The sequence below is a fragment of the Gekko japonicus genome, unplaced genomic scaffold, assembly GCF_001447785.1.
Source record: "Gekko japonicus isolate JY-2015 unplaced genomic scaffold, Gekko_japonicus_V1.1 scaffold144, whole genome shotgun sequence".
NCBI lineage: Eukaryota > Metazoa > Chordata > Lepidosauria > Squamata > Gekkonidae > Gekko > Gekko japonicus.
In genome coordinates this window covers 1098723-1122327 of record NW_015162478.1, presented here as the reverse complement: position 1 = coordinate 1122327, position 23605 = coordinate 1098723, and the positions used below count along the sequence as shown (strand labels likewise).

Genomic DNA, 23605 nt, shown 5'->3' with positions numbered 1-23605 from the left:
AAGAGCCACTGCCTATCAGAATAGACGACACTGACCTTAATAGACTAACGGTCGAACTCAGTAGAAGGCAGCTTAAATTAAGGTCTCTGGCTCCATGGAAGAGCATCTGCTTTGCAGGCAGAAGCTCCCGGGTTCAATTCTGGCATCTCTTGTTTTACTAAGGATCAGGTAGTAGGTAATAGGAAAGGCCTCTGCCTGAGAGACCCCAGAGAGCCACTGCCAGTCACAATAGTCCGTGCTGAACTTGGTAGCCCAATAGTGTGACTCAGCAGAGGGCAGCCCTAGGTGTTCATGAGCTGTGCCCTTTGAACCTCTGCACAGTCTTCATTATGTCTTTCTTTCAGGATGCAGAAGTGAATTCGAATTTGGTCCACCTCCCATCAACCACTGCAAGTGCTGTGAAGGAAAAGGATGACAGCGTTTACTGCCAGCCTGAAATACTTTGTGAAGGTGAGAGGCCATTCTTCTGGAGGGAAATTTACCACATTTTCTTAAACATCATAATCTGAGTCCCCAGATCTGCGGGCACTGCTGGTTCCCTTTCCCCTGGCCCATTGGTTGGAGGGTGAAGGTGTGTCTGCACCATGTTCCCCTTGTGAGGACAGTACCCTCCTATCGCACAGTGTCCAGATGTCGAAGGTGCTACACAAGGAGAAGTCCCAAGTTTGAGCCACTAGCTGTCTGTTCCTACTACAAGCCTTGCAAGATTGAGCTCTGTGCTTTTCAAGGGCGCTACCTAAGCTGCACTACCAGGGCTGCCAGCAGAATGCCTGCTTTGTTCTGCTGATTCCAAAGGATCGATCCCTGTCCATCAGGCTGTATAAAGCCCCAACTCCAGATATGGATCCTCAATTTGAGCAACTTGACACCATGGAAGAGATTGTGGTCTATTCTGCATCTAGCATTTGCTCCGCTGTTTTACCAAACATCACAATCAACAGCATTGATATTACAGTCCTTCAACAGCTTTTGTACACTTTGCACATTCCTATGAGCAAACTTTACATGCCATGTATAGAAACAGTCCTTGTGATCACACATGCAGATGATTTTGTATGGTACACTGGCCCACTAGTGTCCATTTTCATCATCACTAGCAACAACGATGTCTCTTAGATAATGAAAATTTCCATGTTCCTCTGGCGCTTTTCCAGAGGGACGCTGGAACAGAAATTCCCCTCTGCATGGCATGCCACTATCACTTTGATTGATTGTCAGATTTTATGGCAGTGTCTGCATGCCACTTTCACTTCATTTGATCTCTTGGTGTTATGGTTACTGTCTGCATGATTTATGGCCATTTTATGGCCATTCAGGGGTAACTTTGCAGTTACTATGGCATTGGCCCTGGGTATTTGAATGTGGTTTTGAGCCACATCTTTTTCTGTTCCAGTATGGGTTTGGTAAAACAACAAAGTGAATGCTAGATGTAGAATGGGTCTATGTCTGTCTAAGTCTCTTCTCTTTTATGACTGGTTTCTGGAATTTGATCTCCTGTCTGTGGCCCTTCTTATCTCAGCTGCTGTTAGAACTTGACCCTTTATTACATTGGACAGTACTCCTTGCATCGGACAGTACGCCTTGCCAGAGTGACTGCCAGTCCCCCTGATACCTACTACCCTGGAGGCATAGCAAGATCCCTGGATGTCTGTCCCTATACCTGTGGGGACTTTAGTGTTTAAAAGTGGGAGCCCTCCTCCGCATCCTGAAGTTGGAAAAAGTCGAGGAAAAGTTTTATAGGACTGGGACTAAATACCTTTATTGGCATACAATATTAGAAGCAATTCCCAATATTAATAAAAGTTTTATAGCGGTGTCTGCAGCCTGTGACTCTGGAACCAATATCTGGGCACTTTCACACATGCTAAATAATGCAGTTTCTCCACTCCAGTGACCATTTGCAAGTAGATGCTGCCATTTCACACAGTAAAATCCAGTTGCCAAGTGCATTGAAAGTGGATTGAGAGAGTGTTATTTAGTGTGTGTGTGAAACCACCCAAATGTCACTCAGTCTGGAACCAAATATGGTTCTTTCACAAAAACAACCAAATCTTTAAGATATAGTGGAGGGGGAGATGGAGTGTTAGAACAGTGGGATGCTACAATAACCACTAGGTCATGGGAGGACAAACTGTGGCTCAGGAGCCACATGCGACTCTTTCACACATATTGTGCGGCGCCCAGGAGGGTGGCTGGGGAAGCAAAGGGGAGGCATGCCTCCCCAATCGTTCTTCCCTTCCCCAGCCAGTGTTCCCCTCCCTGGGTAGGCCTGAGGTGCGGGAGGGAGCAGAGAAAGAAAGCAATTTTAAATGCATTCTCAACGCCCCCCGCTCCTCCAGCTGGCTTGGAGAAGGCATTTATCTCTTTAAATCCTTTCTCCAAGCCAGCCAAGGAGGAGGGGGTGGGGTGGGGGGCTTGGAAGACATGTTTAAAGTTAAAGTTGCTTTCTTTCCACTTCTCCCTTCCTCCTCATCTATATGCTTTCTTTGTTTTCTCTCCCTCTCTCTTTCCCCCTCCCTTTCTCCCCATCTATTTGCTTTCTTTCCACCCTTCTTTCTCTTTTTCTCTTTTTTCTCTTTCTCCATTTCTTCCTTCCTTTCTTACTCTCTTTCTTCCTTCCCTCCCCCTCCCTATCTTCCTTCCTTCTTCCTTCCTTCCTTCCTTTCTTCCTCTCTCTCTCTCTTAGACAAATAAATATCATTAGCAAACAAATATAGTTGGACAAATAAATATCTATCAATACCTGTTTTTACCCCTTTTGTTTTTATTTTTGGCAGTCTCATTTAATGTTAGTAAAAAGCAATTTTTTATATTTTCCAAAAAAAAGTGTGTGTAATATTTGTTCATATCTTGCGGCTCTCAAACATCTGACATTTATTCTGTGTGGCTCTTGCATTGAGCAAGTTCGGCCACCCCTGCACTAGGTGAAGGGAATAGAAGGCAAAAAAATAATAATTATGGGACTACAGGGCTTCTTGGAGATGCTTGTCAGAAAGAGAGATGATAAAAGAAAGCAGTTGCCTGTAATCCAGGTGTGAACCATGTGCACACTTATGCCAGTGCATCAAAACAATCATGCAGGGGTGCTCATCATCTGTATACCTGGAACTTACTGTAAGACCTCATGTGTGCCACTTTCTGATAAAAGACTTGCAACACTCAGCATTTAGGCTGCAGAAAATGATACGGATTATTAATCATGTCAATTATCTGTAATGCTGAGTTGTACTTTTTTGGTTATGCGGATGGACTGCCTTATACTGGCTGTTTGTTGATCTCTTCTGACGTTGGTTGGCACTTCTAAGTGTACAAAGTTGCAGACGTGTATGGTTCTGCCACTTGTGGGAAACTGGCTCTGAGTTACCACAAACTTTGACAGACTGGTGCCTGCTTGATTCTATCTGCTGTGTTGTTTGCCCTGGGGAATGCCCACTGAAATGATCGGGAACTCTGCAGAAGAGTGATTTTGGAGGGGAGCCCAGCCACAACCCAGGTCCAACTCCTGCTCATGCCCAATGAGCTTGCAAAACAGGCAGTCTTGATGCATTGTTTGTACCTTTAAACATATAGTAGCCGTGCCTTTATTTCTACCATCACCCCTTGGTATTTATGAGCTTGGTTTCCTCCCCCCACCCCCTTCGCCCACAGGAATAGAACTGCCTCGCATCAACTATGATTATAATGGAAGAAAGTACAGATACATCTATGCAGTGGAGGTGAAATGGACTCCAGTTCCCACACAGGTAGGATATTTCCAGGCGTGCTTCCTGTTAGAATAGGGTGTTGTACAATACTATAAAGGTAAAGGTTCCCTTGCTCGAAAGCCAGTCGGATCCGACTCTAGGGTTGCGGTGCTCATCTCCGTTTCAAAGCCGAAGAGCCAGCGCTGTCCGAAGACGTTTCCGTGGTCATGTGGCCGGCATGACTAAACACCAAGGCGCACAGAACGCTGTTACCTTCCCACCGAAGTGGTACCTATTTATCTACTTGCAATTTCTTGCTTTCGAACTGCTAGGTTGGCAGGAGCTGGAACTAGAGACAGGAGCTCACTCCGTCATGCGGCACACTCGGGTCTCAAACTGCTGAACTACCGGCCTTCCACAGCCTGCAGTTCAGCGTCTTAACCACTTGAGCCACCGCAGCTCCTTTGTACAATTTTATTTATTTATTTTTCTTATATTTATTTATCCTTGGATTTATATCCCGCCCTACCCCGAAGGCTCAGGGCGGCTGACAAGGGCACAATGTGCCAAGATTATAACAATAAAACGCATAGTATAAAACAATAAAATCCAATAACAAATTTACAATACAAATTTAAAGAAAGATGGGTAGATCTTAAACCCAGCGGTAGCTTCCTGAAATCTATCATCCACTTCGTGCCAATACTATACTATACTATACATGCATTATTTTTTTTAATTGCCATTAAGTTGCAGCTGACTTGTGGCAACTCCATAGGGTTTTCAAGGCAAGACATGGACAAAGGTGGTTGCGTAGTGACCCTGGACTTCCTGGTGGTCCAAATACTAATCAAAGCTGACCCTGTTTAGCTTCCCAGATCTGAGGAGATCAGGCTAGCCTAGGCCAGCCAGGTCAGGGCATACATGCCTGAGGCTGATTGATGTCCGTTACCCAATCTGACTTGATTGTTTTTAAATACGACTGGGCACATTTAATAACTCTGAGCCACAGTTTTTTGAGAACACTCGGACATCAACTGTGATGCCAGAGGTAAAGAAGGGCATGCATAACCCATGACTGTGCCCATCCATTTTAAAGGGATGTCACGCTCGCTGACCCTGAACCGCATATAGTCATGCAAAATGATGCAATCACAGCCTGAAGCTGTCTGGGGATGAATATTCCTGTCCTCATTTCAATGCCAATGGAGACATATGCCCTGCCCAGCAATGCAGATGTGGGCCACCCTTGCTGCCAAACGATGGGCTAAAACTGCAGCTGTGGCATGGGTCAGGTTTTATTCTTTTCCCTGTCTTGCACCCCCTTTACCGGATCACAAGGAGGGTTTCCCCCCCAGTTTCATAATGATTTTATTTGAATATCAGCAATATGCTTACAATTCAACAATGCAGTACCAAAGACTGTGACACAGTAATACATAGTAAAACAATCTCAAAACACTTGACTTATGTGAGCACTTCCAAAAATAAGCTTGAACAATCAGTACAGAAAAAAACACCTCTTTTGGCTATGAGCACTGAATGATCTCTTCGTTTTGAGCAATATGATCAATTACAGGAAACCACAGTTCCACAACATATTCTGGAGAGACCCTGTTAGTATACAGTTTGTCTAAAATGTTATCCATTATATAAATTTCCCATACCCTATTGTACCAAACAGAAATCGTTGGTACCTTTAGGTTTTTCCAAGAAGAAGCAATCGCCATTCAACCTGCTGTACAAAACATTGCTATTAAGTCACACAGAGTTAACAGAGGATCAAGTTTGCTCTTGTTCATTTCGTCCAGCTCCTGCACCCACAGAGCTCAGTGTGGGTGCCATAATTTTGAAAAATTAATTACATTGCTGGGCCAGGTCTCCCACCAGGAGAGAGGAGCTTCTGCCATGCCCACCCACCCCCAATATGTGATCTGCAGGCTTCATGTGTTCATGGGGGTGGCCCATATATAACTGATTTTATTCTGATCTCCACTTTTGTTCTACTGTGCCTGATAAAGGGAGCATTGGCTCTCAAAAGCTTATGCCCTGAAACACTTGTTGGTCTCTGAGGATCTACTGGACTCGAATTTAACTGATTTAATTCTGTAACCAATGTAACTCCCCACCCCCCACCCCATTTCTTTAGGAAACCGGGCAGACCACAGTTACAGAGGTATACTCTCTTTCACACCGTGCTTTTCTCCCCAGTGGGGCTGTGGTGGCTCAGAGGTTAAGATGCTGAGCTCCAGACTGGGAGGTCGGTAGCTCGGCAGTTTGAGACCCCAGTGCCGCATAATGGAGTGAGCTCCCGTCTCTGGCCCCAGCTCCTGCCAACCTAGCAGTTTGAAAGCAAGAACTTGCAAGTAGATAAATAGGTACCACTTCGGTGGGAAGGTAACAGGGTTTTGTGTGCCTCTGCATTTAGTCATGCTGGCCACATGACCACGGAGAAGTCTTCGGACAGCGCTTCGGCTTGGAAACGGAGATGAGCACTGCCCCCTAGAGTCGGATTCAACTAGCTTTTGAGCAAGGGAAACCTTTACCCTTTTTCTCCCCAGTGGGGTTCCAAAATGTCTTATTCCCTCTGCTCCTCTACTTTATCTTCACAGCAACAACCCTGTGAGGTTGGGCTGAGAGAGAGTGCCCTAGCAAGCAAGGCCGCCTGGCAAGCTTCCATGGCAGAGTGGGGATTCAAACCCGGTTCTCCTGGTCCATACGCTAACCACTAGGCCAACTCTGGCCCTCGCACAAAATGAATTGTGTATGCACAAAGAATTTCAGTAGTCCCATATGATGGTATGAAGGCAGGGCAAAAAGAGCCGTTTGCAAAGTACATAAAGTTGCCAATGAAAGGTGCCATGGATCGAGCTGCCTAGGGCAGGTCTGGAACCCAAGGTCAGCAACGTCCGGCAGCTGCCCAAGCCCCAGAGCCTTGGCAGGGCCTGCTGGTATGCGGCAACTGTGTCAGCAGCCTGTTCTTCCTCACTGGGTGGTCACAGTGATGGTGGCATTGAGTCTTCCTGGAGGAATTATTCTCTCTGGGAAGATAGGGGGCTGCCCAACCCTTTCCTCTCTCTCGTCATCCATTCTGCTTTCCACTTCCTCCCCTCCTCTTCTGCCAGATAGTCAGGCCCGTTCATGTGAGCATCAATAGCTCCTGGGATCAGCAGCCGCTGTCCCCCAAAAGAGAAGGGCAGGCTGGTGACTGGCAGTTGCAGCAGTTGTTCGTTTAATACATGAATCAGAAGCAGAGGTGCTTTTCACTTTACATTTTCATTGTTCAGTTGGGTGTAGTGATTAGGTGCAAGGACTGTAATCTGGGAGAACTGGGTTTGATTCCCCACTCCTCCACATGCAGCTGCTGGTGTGACCTTGGGTCAGTTACAAGTCCTTTCAGAGCTGTTCTCTCATGAGCACTTCTCGAAAGCGCTCTTTCAGCCCCACCTACCTCACAGGGTGTCTATTGTGGGGAGGGGAAGGGAAGGAGATTGTAAGCCACTCTGAGACTCTGAGTGAAGGGCGGGGTATAAATCCAATCTCCTCCTCCTCCTCCTCCTCTTCTTCTTCTCTTCTTCTTCTTTTTCTTCCTTGTATGGGAATGTGGCCCACTGGACAGCATTTTGTGAGGTGCTCTCAAAAGCTAGAACAGGCCTTGGCCTATGGTAGCAGTTGTATCTCCATCCCCGGCCGATTTTCAAAGGAAGGCTGAACTGGCATTCATCAGGTGATGGATTGCATCAAATCCACCTCTGGAATCCATGACCTATTTTGCTTTCTCTTACGTGGCACTCAACAATAATAATGGGTGCTTAATGCTGCACATATATCATGGGTTTAACAACAACCCAAAGCTCCTGAATTAAATTTGTGCTTTGTTGACCTCTAATTAAGGATTAAGGTCATTCTTGAAAGAAAACATGGTGAAAAACAGTAGTTGGATCCAGATTGGGCCCCTTGGCAGCAGTTCAGTCTGACTCAGGGTTCATTCCCCCTCCCCCCAGTGATCATCCATGGGCATCTGTGGAACACTGCATGAAGCCTGACTTGTCCGTGATCATGGAATCATGGAATCTAGGCCATGTGGTCATAGCTACATATCAGGTCCATATCCATATTCTGGACCATTTAGTCAACTCGTGACCTAGAGGTGAAATGTTTGGCAAGATCAGATAATCTTTTTTTTGGGGGGGGGGGATTGACTTTACTTTTGACACTGGACTCCCCTCCCTTCTTGTATCTGAAATCTTGGTGAATTCTAAGGCAGGAACGTTAAGCAATAACTTATCAAGGTCAACATTTCTACACGTGTGTCAGTGTGGTATAGTAGTTAGACTAGGATCTGGAGTCGGGTTGCCAACTCCAGGTTGGGAAATCCCCTGAGATTTGGGGGTGGAGCTTGGGGAGGGTGCTGTCTGAGGAGGCCAAGTACCTCCGCCTGGTATAATGCCGCACAGTCCGCTCTCCCAAGCAGCCATTTTCTACAGGGGAACTGACCTCTATAATCGGGAGAGCAGGTATCATTCTGGGAGGTCTCTGGGCTCCACCTGGAGGTTGGCAGGTTTGAATTGCAAATAACGTTTTTTGAATTGTGACCACCAATTCTATTGTGTTTATCAATTTATTGTTACTGTGTTGCAGTAGACTGATGTCTACTGGTAACTTGTGAAAGTTGTGAATCCTTTGAGGGTCTACCCTTGCGGTTTATATTTTTGCATACTACTTACGCTTGGGGGTTCCTATTGTTTGGCATGGAAGACTACTGAGCAGGTGACCTTTGGCCAGTCATTCTCTCTCAGGGAGGTTGTGGTGAGGGGAAAATTGGAGGAAGGGAGAATGATAACGGAAGCCCCTTTGGGTCTCCATTTGGGGAGAAGTGTGGGATATAAATACCTAAATAAATAAATCTTTTTTAAAAGTTGGGAGTGTTGAATATTAAGCCACCACAAGGATATTTTATCAAAACAAGCTGGGTATATATGTATTTTAACGCTTGCATTAGTATATAAATGAGAGTTTTTCAAAAGCACGCTTGAGTTAGGAGAACTTGTAAAAACTCCTAGCATAAAAAAGAAAATGCATTTCTTTCTAAGGCAATTCTTATCCCCAGGGGTCCTTTCGTAGAAAAAGAAGTGCAGGAGCTCATTAGCATAACTCATTCGCATAACTCATGTGCATATGCCACACCCCCTGACATCACCCGAAGTGTGTCAGAAGGCAACACCCACCGCTCAGGCTCCACTGGACTGTTTTGGATTGCTAGCGATTGGGGGGGGGACATGCAGATCTGTCCTCGCAGAGGAGGGAGAGCTTGTACCTGAATAAAACTTGGTCTTAAAGGTGCCACTGGACTGTTTTGGATTGCTAGCTATGGGGGTACGGAAATAAGGAAACAGGGAAAGAAGGAGAGAAGGAAAGAAGGAAAGAAGGAGGGAAAGAAAGAAGGAAAAAAGGAGGAAAAGAAAGAAAGAGGGAGAGACGGAAATAAGGAGGGAAACAGGGAAAGAAGGAGAGAAGGAAAGAAGGAGGGAAAGAAAAAAGGAAAAAAGGAGGAAAAGAAAGAAAGAAAAAGAAGGAAAGAAATAGAAGGAAAGAAGGAGGCAAAGACGGAAAGAAAGAGGGAGAGAAGGAGCAGGGGTGGGGCTTGTTGCATGTGCCCGCCTTCTGGGCTCTTTACTGCCGGAGCTCCGCTCCTGTGCTCTCCTGCAGGAAATGACCCCTGCTTATCCCACTTATCCCCCACTGAGGCCCTAAATGGCTTACAACAATTCCAATACAATGTAACTCATCAGTTTAAACAAGCTACACCAGGGGTGTCGAACATGCGGCCTGGGTGCCGGATTAGGCCCCCGGAGGGCTTCTATCAGGCCTGCAGTGGAACTGGCTGTCTTCTGTTTCTTCTTTCAGTTCTGCTGCGTCATCATAGGTTTGCAGCTTACAGATACACAACTCAACAGCATACTCAAGATTGCAACAGCACAGACATTTTGATGCAATAATTCAGAACAAGAAGTGTCAGTTATCATACACTGTTAAATAAACAAAATATTGCAAGAGTGCTAATGTTTTAAGCATGTTTTCATTTTAAGTAAAAAAAAACCCTTTGTGTTTGTGTCCTTTATAAAGTTTATATCTCTGCTACTTGGCATTACATTTTATGAAACACATGGCCCGGCCCATGTGTTTATGTCATTTATGTCAGATCTGGCCCTCATAACAAATGAGTTTGACACTCCTGAGCTACACTATACATACACAAATGGGGGGAACCATTATGTTAAACATCATGCTCTGATGATGGACCTGCTGGGGTGGTCCATCAAGGCCATAGGCTGTGAGGCCACAAGCCCTTTGGCTCTTGTTTATTGGCTTGTACATCTGGCCACGCCCAGGCTTTAAGTACCTGCAAGAAGAAGGAAACAAAAGCTCAGGCTAGATCTTAAACACCTGCCAGCCATCTTCCCACAATCCCCTCTTCCCACAATCCCATTCTGATCACAGTCAGCCTATAAGCACCTGCACAAGAAGGGAGATTCATTCATTTCTCCTTCTCCACTCACTTAGATAATTAAATTTGACATTCTGAGCAAGAGAAAACTTCATTGGGAGGAAGAACATTGTTGGCCAGCAGAACCAGTCTTCGTACCTAGTCCTAACGCCAAAGAAGAAGATGACGGTAAGAGGCATGATCTTCCTGTTCATGAGGGTGGGGATGAAGATTTATGCTGCAGTCCTAGAAGTAAAACCCTGTAGCACCAAATGGATTTATTGTGGCAGGAACTATTGTGGACTAGAGCACACCTCAGCAAGATGCATGAAGTGTGACCTTAGTTGGAGGAAATGTAAATGATGGATATCAATAGGCCATCAAATGCTAAGCTCAAATTATACAAGTACAGTGATTGTTCACAACAGCTGTAATTGGTTAATAGCACACCAGTACCCCCTCCAGACTGAACAAAGTCTTTGTGTGTCTTTCTTGTTATTCCAGATGGGTAGGCACATTGGGGTTGGATCCAGACAGCTTTTCTGCTGGCGAAAAGGGAAGGCAGGGTCCCCAAAGATGACCCCAAAAAGCTATGCTGGTGGCCATGGGAGGGGTTGGGTGAGCTTCAGTGAAAAAGCTGGTTGGATCCAATCCGTTAGTATGTTGCAGCAAAAATTAACACCTTCGGAACTAACACCATTTTATTCCGTCTTAAGCCATCTTAAGCCTTAGTGGGCTAGAGGACACTTCCTCAGATGCAATGCGGGGACGACAAGAGGCCATAAAATGTGCTTATGTAAAATTGCAACCTAATCTGGAAAAAGATAGTGACTGGTCACTAATTATGCTAACCTAGTTAACCCACATAAACAGTGGAGAGTCACTGGTTTTGTTTAGATAGCCTCAACTGCTTAGAAAAATGAGAGATTCCACATCGTTAGCGGTTAGGGTATTTTTCCAGCCTTGGAAAAGATTTGTCAAGGTATCTTTTTAAACAGGAGATGTCAGAAACTGAACTCACAACATTTTGCATCAATGTGAATGCTCTGCCTTTTAGTTGTTGGTGATTGCAAGTGCCATCAAAAGGTCAAATTGCAGCCAACTTATCGTGACCCCATTGGGTTTTCAAGGCAAGAGACGAACAGAGGTGTTTTGCCACTGCCTGCCTCTGTACTGCAAAGGACTTCCTTGGTGGTCTCCCATCCAAATTCTAACTAGAGCCAATCCTGCTTAGTTTCCGAGATCTGATGAGCTCGGGCTAGCCTTCATTAATTTTGAATCCCACTCTTCCTACAATAAGCTGATCGGGAGTCACCTTATTTGAACTGTACAACTAGGATTGCAGCCCCCCAGTCCTGGCGGAGGTTCCCTCACTTTTGTGGGCCCCTTTCTGCTACCGGCTAGCTGGCCAGCAGGGGGAGCCTCTGCCCACAAATGCCCCTGAACGTGACATGACGACGTCACCCAGAAGTGATATCATCAGGTCACTGACGTTGTGTGGCGACGCTCTAGGTTTTTGGTTTTGTTTTGCAAAATATGGTAAAATTGGGTTCAAACTATAGAGTTTTGCCCAAAACTAGTGTTATCACATGTCATCGCTCAAACTGTAGAGTTTTGCCCCAAAACTAGTGTTGTCACATGTCATTGTCAGTATGATGATGTCACTTCTGGGTGATGTCATTGTGCCACGCATGCAAAGCACGCACAGGAGAAGACTCCCGGAGAAGGCATCGATCCCCTGCTGGCTGCCAGGTAGGACCTGACAACCCTATGTCCAACAACCCTGTAGAGTAGATGAGATGGAGTGAGTTCTGTGATTGAATGCAGGTTTGAATTTGCATTCAAGGGTAATGTTTTGTTCACCATACTGGCTAAATTTATCTCTACCATTCCAGCTGATATGAGAAATCCAATAATCACCTGCAGAATTCAGGTAACCAAAAACCACCACTGGATTTTAATGGGTGTCTTTGCAGAAATCATCCTTCTGTAACAGCCCTACACCTGGTTTGCATAATCAGCCCAAACACTCGACAGCTCAGCTCATTCAAGAACAAAGCAACACTACATTCAGCCCTAACAGAGAAAAACACATTATGGATCTTTCACGCAATCTGTAGGACTAGCTTATCATCAAAGGGCCCACCTTCAGTTGTTTAGCAAAGTTCTGGAGATGAAAGAGGTGTGGTTCTTCTCCCCCACTTTTAAATCTAAGCAAAAGGACTGACTTAGCAGATTCAACAGCATTTCAAGCTTTACCACCTCTGTTATTGTTCTTTATCTTTTTGGGGGAAAATATGTGTAGGAGAAAGTCCCATTGAACACAGCAGGGCTTGCTTCCAAGTAAACACACTGAGGATTGCGCTGCATGACTGCAATCCTGTGCAAACGTATTTGGGGATCAGTGCTGTTGAACACAGCGAGGATTACTTCCAAATAGGAAGTAAAGCATGGCTGTAATGCTATGCACTCTTCCCTGGGAACAAGTCCCTATTGAACTTGTGGCTGTTACTCTCAAGTAGCCAGTTTGGGAGAGTCAGTTTGGTGTAGTGGTTAAGTGAGCGGACTCTAATCTGGGAGAACCGGGTTTGATTCCCCACTCCTCCACTTGCACCTGCTGGATGACCTTGGGCAAGCCATAACTCTGGCACAGCTGTTCTTGAAAAAAAGATCAGTTTCCATCAGAGCTCTCTCAGCCCCACCTACCTCACAGGGTGTCTGTTGTGGGGAGGGGAAGGGAAAAGGAGTTTGTAAGCCGCTCTGAGACACCTTTGGGTAGTGAAGGGCGGGGTATAAATCCAATCTCCTCCTCCTCCTCCTCATCCTCCATACACCAACTTGGGCTATGCAGCTGTCAACTGATTACATTTTTAACTGATTAATATCTGCCTGTAAGCTGGTTCATTGGTTAATTCCTCAATTATATTTGACTAAATCTGGATCTTTAACGTAACAGCACTGGTCAAAGTTTGAATCCATGGGCACCTTTAAGACCCACAGAATTTTATTCAAGGTATAAGCTTTTGTGTGCAAGCATACTTCTTCAGATACCACAAGATTTTATTTGAGGTATAAGCTTAAATTTTGTTGGTCTTAAAGGTGCCACTGGACTCAAATTTTGTTCTGCTGCCTCAGACGAACACGGCGAACAGCACAGGTGCCTTTGTAAGATGTTGATGGAAGGGTCAGATAATTTCCAGTGTAATAAATCAACCTTTCTACTCTATATTAGAAAAAAGAAGTTAATCGTCTGTTTTATTCCCTAACAATTATTTGCACACTCTGTTTGGGCAAAGCCTGAAGTTTCTTGGAAATTTTGCAGGGATTTGTCAGGGGCGATACCAAGTAAGGCAAATAAATTCCCTTCAAAGACAGCTTGCCCATTATCCCCCTCTTAGAGCTCTCCGTCTCTGAGGCGCAGACAAGATGTATTCTAACCTACCCTCTCGGTTCACCTAGAGCGGTGGTCTTTCTAGGGTTGCCACGTCCCCTCACTACACTGGCGGGAGGATTGGGGTGTGTGTGTTCCGGGACATCATTGATGCGATTACATCACCCAGAAGTGGCGTCATCATGCAGTTACACTCTGATTTAAGGGCCAATTTTAGGTTTTAGGCCAAATTTACCAGAGAGTTTTGCCCAACATCCCCGACATGATCCCACTTTCAGGTGACATCATTGCATAGGGGATGTTGCACCCAGATGTGACTGTTTGGGGGCAGGGTTTCCCCAGCTCGCTCACTGGCTTGCAGTGGGCAGAAGCTCTGAAAATCAGGTTAACCCCTACTGGAACCTGAGGACTGGCAACCCTAGGTCTTTCAGATCTGGGACCCAGGGAGCTGCGAGGAGGAGGAGCAGGAGGAGGAGATTGGATTTATACCCCGCCCTTCACTTGGAGTCTCAGAGCGGCTTACAAACTCCTTCCCCTCCCCCTCCCCACAACAGACACCCTGTGAGGTGGGTGGGGCTGAGAGAACTCTGACAGAAACTGCTCTTTTTCAAGGACAGCTCTTATCAGAACTATGGCTTGCCCAAGGTCATCCAGCAGCTGCGAGTGGAGGGGTGGGGAATCAAACCCGGTTCTCCCAGATTAGAGTCCGCCCACTTAGCCACTACACCAAACTGGCAAGCATGTGATAGGAAGTCATGTGACATCAGAGCCACTATGACAGGAAGAGGAAGCCAGAATTGTGACCTCATCAGTCCCAAGGGCAGGACCATGAACTGGGGAGGGGGGGGCAGCAACTGCAAGCTGTGCTCTAGGAACACAACAGAGAGGAGCAAGTCATGAAGGAATCCTTTCCACCATTTACTGCGCCTCACCATGGCAGGCTGATGCTTTTCTCAGTATGTGTGCAAAGTGAAGCAGGAAACATTGTCCCCTTGCTTTCTGCACACGTGCTCTGGCAGGAGATCCTTCCAAAAATAGAAGCTTTATATGGGCTTGTGACACAGCCAGTGAGGCTCTGGTTGCCACCTGAGGGTCCTGAGCTAGGGTTACCACCAGGCAAACGCTGGTTCCATCGCTGTCTCTGGGCAGCCTGGGAGGGCATCAGTGGTAAATAAAACAGGATTAAATGATGTCTGCATTCATATATCATGTGAAACCATTGTTATGACTAACTATCGAGCTTCCATAGCAGAGTGAGGATTCGAACCTGGATCTCCGAGGTCCTAGTCTGATATTCTAACCACTACACCATGATGACTTTCAAACCCATGTTTAGTGAAGTGGCCTGGATTGTAAGCTGGGCAGCGTTGTTGCCTAAGAGAGTGCTGAGCTTGCGCTCCCATGTGTTTGTTTCTTCCTCCTGATAATACCAACGTGATGTGAGATGTTGACAGTGAATCTTTTGACACATGTCACTTTCCTTTGTTGATCCTCACTAACACATCTGTCAGCACTTTTGTGTCTCGCCCTTTCTCCAAGAATCCCAGGGCGGCGTCCACAGGTTTTCCCCATTTTTCTCCTCACAACTCTCTGATGTAAGTGAGGCTGAGAGAGAACAACAAACAATTCATTGTGTCTGTACTCTAACAAACAGATGGATTGCAGCCTTGGTTTTGGTGGACCAAAACCCACTTCATCAGACGCATGAAGGGTTGGCTTCCTTTGGCAGAGTTATACATATGCTAGGTGTCGATCCCTGTGCAGATGGAGAAATGTACACAACAGAACCTGCCATGAATGGGAGAAGAGGGTTCTGTGTATGACCCAGCTGTGTGAGAAAATGCCACTTGCCCCCTTTAATGTCCAGACTGGGGCCAAAAAACATCAAAAGGAGTTTCTGCTCTCTGCATATGCACCTGGGATACACTGTAGACTGTTAAGCTTGGAAAGGCACCAAAATAACTTCAAACTACCCCTGTGGAATAACAATAAATAATAATGATAATGATAATAAATGATAACTGTTGTTTATATAGTACTAGCAATGAAAATCTAGGTATTGTGCTATGATTACATTTAAAAGGACAAGCCTTCAGGTGTGCAGTTAAAAAAGGGAATATCATAAAAAGTCTGGGATTAATATGGAACTTCTGAGTGTGCCTTCATGAATATTAACTCATTAATTTTTACAACCCTGTACTTTTGGCCAATATTGTCATCACCACATAACAAATGGGAGCAGGGCTGGGAAATAGGCCTGCCAGATCTCGCCAAATCGTGGAGGGGGATCTGCATGTTTTCACAGAATCCTTGCCGCGAGACGGCGAGACGCGTTGCACCGCCGTCACCAGGACATGACGCTATGCGTCACTCTGGCAACGGGGCTGTTTGGAGCCCCGTTGCCAGAATGATGCGTAGTGTCAGATCCTGGCGACGGCGGGTGCAACGCGTCTCGCTGTCCCCGCGGCAAGGATTCTGTGAAGACCTACGACCCCCCGCCGTGACTTGGCAACCCTACTGGGAAACCAGTGTCTTGTCCTAGGCCACCTTGCATGCTCACTGCAGAGGTGGGGAACTCATGCTCTTAACCTGCACCAGATCTTGCTCAGTTCTACCACATTGGATGTGACAGTGGTAGGGTTGCCACCCTCCAGGTGGGGCCTGGGGATCTCCTGCTTTTACAACTGATCTCCAGCTGACAAAGATCAGCTCCCCTGGAGAAGATGGCTGCTTTGAAGGGTGGACTCTATGGCATTGTACCATGCTGAGGCCCCTCCCCTCCCCAAACCCCACCCTCTCCTGGATCCACCCCCAAAGTCTCCAGGTATTTTCCAGCCCAGACCTGGCAACCCTAGACAGTGGAGCAAGCTTTGGCTTTTGCGGAAATATTAAAAAGCATACAGGAACCTTTTTTTAAGGCTGCCTCCTCCAAGCAACTTGGCGCGTTATTCATGGTTCTTTTCAACCTTGCAGTATAGATGAGGCTTACTCAGTTACCCTAAGCCATGCATCTTCCCGAAGATTGTTTTAGTAGCCCATAGGGCAGAGGTGTCGAACTCATTTGTTACGAGGGCCAGGTCTGACATAAATGTCACTTTGTCAGGCTGGGCCATGTGTGCCATAAATCAATGCCAGGTACCAGAGCTATAAACTGTGTAAGCTCTGAGTTGTTGTATCCTCACTGCAAGACCATGCTTCTTCTGCCATGCTGAAGCCACAATCGGAGTGGCTCCACCCACTCCCCTTCTGAGCAGTCTCCTGTTCCCTCCCTTGCACTAGTCGCTCGAGGGCCGCATAAGAGCCCTGGATGGGCCGGTTCTGGCCCCCGGGCCTTATGTTTGACACCCCTGCTGTAGGGTATATTGTTCACACTAACATGATGCTACCCCGCCCCCACCATAGTGCATTCTGCAGGTAATGTATTGTCAAGGTACTGAGGCTGGCTTGAGGCCTAGCACCAAGTGCTACATGTAAAATAAAATGCATACTCTGCTCACTTCCAGAATTCCATTCTAGTGTATCTTCCATTGCCACTTTAGGTATTATCCTATCAACCATTGTGACAACACAACCACAGAAGCCACCTTTCCTGCTCATCCTGGATGCTAAAACCTTCAAGGAAAGAGCTCGGGCGACGGTGAACGTAGAACTGCACCTGGATTTACATGGAATCTTCATCCCTGAGAAGGATTTGAAAACAGAGCAGGAGACTGAGGTGGAAGGAGGACATGAATCAAAGGGATGTCCATCTAATAAAACAAACAACATCCCTGAAACCAGCCTCCTTGCTAAACAACAGATGGAAGGCTTGTAATGATTCAGATCTTGGGACTTTTGCCTGTGCTGTTGGGGTAACTGAGTTTACGGCATTATGCTGGCATAATGATCAATATGTTGCACCTTAAGTATGTATTGTTTGGGACAGCTAGTGGTTCAAACTAGGGATAACATTTCTGGGTTGTGGAATTCCTGGAGACTTGTGGGTGGAGCCTGAGGAGGGAAGAATTTGGGGAAGGGAGAGACCACAGTGTCAGGGCTGTATGATCCATAAAGCTGACCAGGCTGAAGCATCAATTTTTTTTTGTGCTGAGGCATTGTTATTTTCTTTTCATAGACAGCCTATAATATATAACCTCTATTAATAAGATAATTAACTGCTTCTTTATTGCAGTGAAACAAATTGCCTCATATTAAAACAATTATCCATAAATTTTATATTTTAATAGATCATAAAAATTTTATTCACTTAAAAATATTACGATATTGAACAATTATACCCCCAAAATATGCTTTCCTGAAGAGTTCTACTCATGCAATAAAAATATTTTATTTTATTACTTTTATAGTTACCTCCCTACTATTCAAGTCAGGATTGTCTTCAAACAAAACTAATATAACACCTATAATTAAATTTACTTTGGGAAAGTACTAGAATCAATATATTCTCCATTCATTTCTTAAATATTTTCCATTCATAAATTTCCATTATATTTTGTCACTATACATACTCACTTTTCTCTACAAATATATATCCATTCATATACCTAATTATTTCCTTCAACATTAAAATGATTTTAGCACTTTACTACCTCCTATAGCTCTACTATCTCTTTTTACCAAAGAATTTTTTATCAAAGAATTAAAAAACAAAAAAAAGAAAAAAGAAAAATTAATGAACATTTTTACATTACTCAGATCAATTCATACCAATTTACTCACTCTCTAAAAGAAAACTGAGGACTTCCGGTCGGCATGGCGTGGCGACGGGCAGCGCTTGGAACGCTCTGAGACACTCGATTCCTTTCTGCTTCTTTTGGGGAGTGACTGGCAACGCGGGGGAAGGGTGTCCACTTCCTGCCCCGAAGCAGGAGCGGTTTGTGCAGGGGAGGACCATAGCATGTCCCCACAGCCACTGCCTCCCATTTTTTAATTTATATTTGAACTCGTATGGATTACAAATACAACAACAAAGCAACATAGAAGGAAATTTCAAATTAAAGAACTGTGAGTACATACATCTTTAAGTTTCAAGAAGAAGGTTTGCAAAATACCGAGAATTGAATGTGTAAAATGAAAAAACAAAGTGGGTAGGAATGGAGAGAGAAGGAGTTAAGCGCGGAGTGCTATTTTTTTTCCTCGGGGCAACATTCGTAGTTCTCCTTGGACAGAATTTATAGTTGATACTGAGAGGGGCTGAGATTCCAATTGAATGCTATTTAGTTCTGAAACTTGAATGAGTTTGTGTGAACAGAATGATTAAAATGGCGCTCGCAAGGGGAACTGATATGGAGGAGGAAATGGACGAAAATATGTTGGTGGGAGTCTGGAGAAATGTCGGTGGAACAATTTCTAAAGGTCTTAAAGGAGGGAATACAAAAGGGTATTGAACAAGCATTTGCAAACTTACACGACTCCCCTATGGAGATAGAGAGATCTGAAAATTTGGGAAAATGTGTACAGAGCCCAGAGAAGATTTTCGTCTGTCAGCAAGAAAAGGAAGGTACAGAGCTGTTATGTTTACCGACCCCAAGGCGAAATAAGAAGACAACTAAAATGAGCTGCGGTGGCTCAAGTGGTTAAGACGCTGAACTGCAGGCTGTGGAAGGTCAGTAGTTCAGCGGTTCAAGACCCGGGTGCCGCAAGACAAGGTGAGCTCCTGTCTCTAGTTCCAGCTCCTGCCAACCTAGCAGTTCGAAAGCAAGAAATTGCAAGTAGATAAATAGGGACCACTTCGGTGGGAAGGTAACAGCGTTCCATGCACCTTGGTGTTTAGTCATGCCGGCCACATGACCACGGAAACGTCTTCGGACAGCGCTGGCTCTTCGGCTTTGAAACGGAGATGAGCACCGCAACCCTAGAGTCGGATTCGACTGGCTTTCGAGCAAGGGAACCTTTACCTTTACCTTTACCTAAAATGAACTATTTGAAGAGGGGAAAGATAAAAAGAAAGGTACAAAGATTTTTTCCCAAAAAGAAGAAAAATTGGAAAAGGGAAAGACAAGAATGATGTGTGTGGAAGGCTAAAAAGGACAAAATAGTATTGAGGCATAATTTTCTGAAAACCATTGAGGAGAGATTGAAAATGAACTATCACTCTTGCAAAGGGCAAAATCACATAGACATGTTACTATGAAAAAAGAAGTTACAGATTCATAGAAGGCAAATCAAATTATATGAAAATGTCTATGTATTTTTTTTTCTTGCCTGTTGAAAGTGTGTAAAATGGATTGAATAGACCAGAGTAACTGGCTGTTTGTTTATAGAATATAGTGATAAGTGTCAGCGGACATAAATTGAAGGGTGGTGGTAAAAGGGAGATAGCAGAGCTATAGAAGGTAATTAAATTGGATGGTAGAGGGTTAAGTTAATAATAATTAAATTTTGGACTGGATAATTATGTTTGCAAAAGTGGATAAACTAGGTAGGATCAAGATATATTTAAAAGGAAAAGGAGAAGGTATTAATGTTTATGTACATTTTTTCTTTTTGAGAGTGAGTAAATTGGAATGAATTGATTCGAAAGCAAGAAATTGCAAGTGGATAAATAAATAAATAGGTGACATCATCACGCTAGCAGTTCGAAAGCAAGAAATTGCAAGTGGATAAATAAATAAATAGGTGACATCATCACGCTAGCAGTTCGAAAGCAAGAAATTGCAAGTGGATAAATAAATAAATAGGTGACATCATCACGCTAGCAGTTCGAAAGCAAGAAATTGCAAGTGGATAAATAAATAAATAGGTGACATCATCACGCTGGCCACGTTGTGGGGGGAACACTTTGTGAATCGAGGGAAGACTCTATGGTTTTCCCTCGAGTCATGGTGCCCCGCCCCCAACATGGGCAACGCGATGACATCACTTCCGGTGACGTCATCGTGGCACACGCAAAGCACGCGCGCGGGGAGACTCCCGACGGAGCCAGGAATCTCCCCCCCCCCACTTTGCAGGTAAGTCAACTTGGCAACCCTAGGCCTACCCAGGAAGGGGAACACTGGCTGGGGAAGGGAAGACCGATCGGGGAAGCATGCCTCCCCTTCACTTCCCCAGCCGTATTTCCAGGAGCTGCATAATATGTATAAAAGAGCCGCATGTGGCTCCCGAGCCACAGTTTGGCCACCTACCATGCCAGGGTCAGGCTGTCAGCTGTAGTGGGGTGAAAGACCGACGTGCCGGAGGGCCCCCAAAATACCTGAAAGCTTAGGGACCTGGCCATGGGTTCATACAGCCCTGCCCAGTGTGGCATCATGCTATAGATTCCACCTTCCACAGCAGCCCTTTTCTCCAGTTCTCTGATGTCTGGAGATCAGCTGTAGCTGGGGAACATCCCCAGACCCTACCTGGAGGCTGGCAACCCTAATTCAAACTGTTATTAAAGAGGCAGGTGTGCAGGGGCCAGTTCAAGCGCCACTAATCCTATTCCACCAGTGGTGGTACTGCCTCGTTTGCTAGTTTCTGTGAATGATGCCTTAAGTCACTTCAAAGCCACACGAGAATTATAATTCACAGTGGCTTCCAAAAATTGGGGCTTCTTCTTTTAAAAACACGCATCTTCCCGCAAGAAGCCCTACTACCGCAAAAAGGAATTGTTGGCCACATCCTAGCATTAGTAGCCCAGTTTTGAATGCTTCTCTTTACCCTTAACAGACAGTGCAGTGTATCTGCAGGGTGTTTCTCTGCAATGAACTCATAGCTCGTGACTATGAGCAGTTCAAGCAAGTGTATTTACAGCATGGCCGGTGGTGTGAGTCACACTTTTATGTAATCCTCCATTGATTGTGTTCTTTAAGATGTGCATCATAATAATAGGGGCGGGGAAAGAAAACCTCTCTGTAATTTGATTTTTTTTATCAGGGAATGCTGGCCTTTAACTGTAACACACTTTGAGATATTACCTGGCTACTTCATTTCCCAAGTCTGATGAAGACCAAACTGAAATGCCAAATTCGATTGTTTGGGTCCCCCCCCCCTTTTTGTTGTTATGAATCACTATGTGGCCTTTAAAAGGAAGGCAAGGTTTCCCTCCCTTTTTAGATGGAAGAAATCCAACTTCCTTTCATATTCAATGTGGTTTTATATAATCCTAAATTAAGTTTAATCATTATTTAAAATAAGCTTTCCTCCTTTAAATCCTTCAATTCTCCTTGTTTTTGTTCCTTGGGAACATCAGATAGGATGGCATTAGCTTTATAGTCTCATAAATAAACAGGGTTTCATTGGTTTGCCAAAAGTGAGATTGGTATCTTGTTTATTTAGTTTAGTTACCTGCTGGTTGAAGGGAAATAGCCAAGTTACCTTTAACTTCTACAGCTAGAGAACATAACAATTAGCAGTGGGGATATGAGAGGAAGTCATTTGACATGCCGTAGACAGCAAGGCGGTAGCTTTTTACCATATAGTGTTCCTTAAGGTAATTCAAACGAAAAGAAAAAAAGAAATAACTATAGCCTTGGTCGAACAACACATATCATTCGTATGCCTGGAGCAAAAGAAAGAGCGAGAGATACTTTGAGATCAACTGGCTCGCCCTTTATCCTCCTTCCTAGACATTGGGGGGAGGGGGGGTCACAGATCAGCTTTTATGCTGCTGTATCTTAAACCTATTGGAGCTGCGGTGGCTCAAGTGATTAAGACGCTGAACTGCAGGCTGTGGAAGGTCGGTAGTTCAGCAGTTCAAGTCCCGAGTTGCCGCATGACGGAGTGAGCTCCCGTCTCTAGTTCCAGCTCCTGCCAACCTAGCAGTTCGAAAGCAAGAAATTGCAAGTAGATAGATAGGTACCACTTCGGTGGGAAGGTAACAGCGTTCCGTGTGCCTTGGTGTTTAGTCATGCCAGCCACATGACCACGGAAACGTCTTCGGACAGCGCTGGCTCTTCGGCTTTGAAATGGAGGTGAGCACCGCAACCCTAGAGTCGGATCCGACTGGCTTTCGAGCAAGGGAACCTTTACCTTTACCTATCTTAAACCTATCCATAGGGATAGGTGCCCAGTTATTTATCAAATCAGATTCCTTCTGTAGCAGTAAAGGAATCCACAATTTGCAGGATGGTCTTAGCCATGGGACATCCAGAGCAGCTGACCTGGGCTCCACCCTGGGAGAGGCCATCATCCTGCCCTGAAGCCCATCCCCCTGCCATGGAGTTGCCTCTGATCCCCCGAGCTTCCTGAGACTCACACAGCGTGGGGCAGGGCGATCAGCTGTAGGTCAGTGGGGCCTTTCAGCTGGTCCCCAGCATTGCCTGCGATTTGGGCAGCATGCGGGAGATCAACTGTAGGGTGGTCGGCCCCACCCCCAGTCCCCTACAGGTAATCACTGCCTCCCAGGCTGCTTGGGTGATTCTGGGGCCCCATCCTCAAAGAGTTGTCTGAGGTTGTACAATCACGCATAGGGCCCCTGACAATCTGCAGGTAGAAATCAAACCTATGTCTTCCCGGAAAAGGAACTTGTCATAGGTCCCAGAGATGGCAATCAAACTGTCATCTGATTATCTTATAAAATGTTGGCCGTACCCACAGACTTCCAGTCCACCTAGAAGTTGATGGGTATCTTTTTTATTTGAATGTTTCCAAAGCAGATAAAAGCGAAAGTCGCCATCAGGCTTATCAACTCGTTATTCTGTTACTGGTTTTGCTTTGCATGGTATGTTTGCCACAGGAACTTAAGGGAGAAAACCAAGGCATGTTTAACGGAAACCACCATGTTTGTTTTTGACTGTGTGCACACTCAGTTGAGTAACCTTGAAGTGCACGCAAAGTGTTCTGCTTCAGGCAGGTGCCGGGCGTATGCAGAGCTAATTCAGGCTGGTTATGAAACTCTGGCGTCCTGCCTCTGATAAACAGGGTCCATATATTAGAGTTGTCTGAGCAGGCCAAGGTCAGTTTACCAAAAAGCAAGACCAAGACAGCAGCAGATCAGTGTCTAGGGGAATGCGTTGAAGTACGTTTGCCAGGTCCCTCTGTCTTGCCAGCGGGGGGGATTTGGGGGGCATTCTGAGAGTGGACCGGGATATCCCCAATGTACAGATGTCACCCACCAGCAAGATG

At 45.4% G+C, this 23605-nt stretch overlaps 1 protein-coding gene across 2 annotated transcripts in view; it reads left to right on the top strand.

Moving 5' to 3' along the window:
* BCO1 (beta-carotene oxygenase 1) overlaps positions 1–17537 on the top strand; it is a 65304-nt gene extending 47767 nt beyond the window's left edge. For both annotated transcript variants that reach the window (XM_015405812.1, XM_015405811.1), the window contains 4 exons: positions 345–450; positions 3649–3743; positions 10248–10359; positions 17101–17537. In XM_015405812.1, coding sequence (XP_015261298.1) covers positions 345–450; positions 3649–3743; positions 10248–10359; positions 17101–17375 — 588 coding nt within the window. In that variant the 3' untranslated portion in view covers positions 17376–17537. The remainder of the gene's footprint in view (positions 1–344; positions 451–3648; positions 3744–10247; positions 10360–17100) is intronic.
* The last annotated feature ends 6068 nt before the right edge of the window (positions 17538–23605 follow it).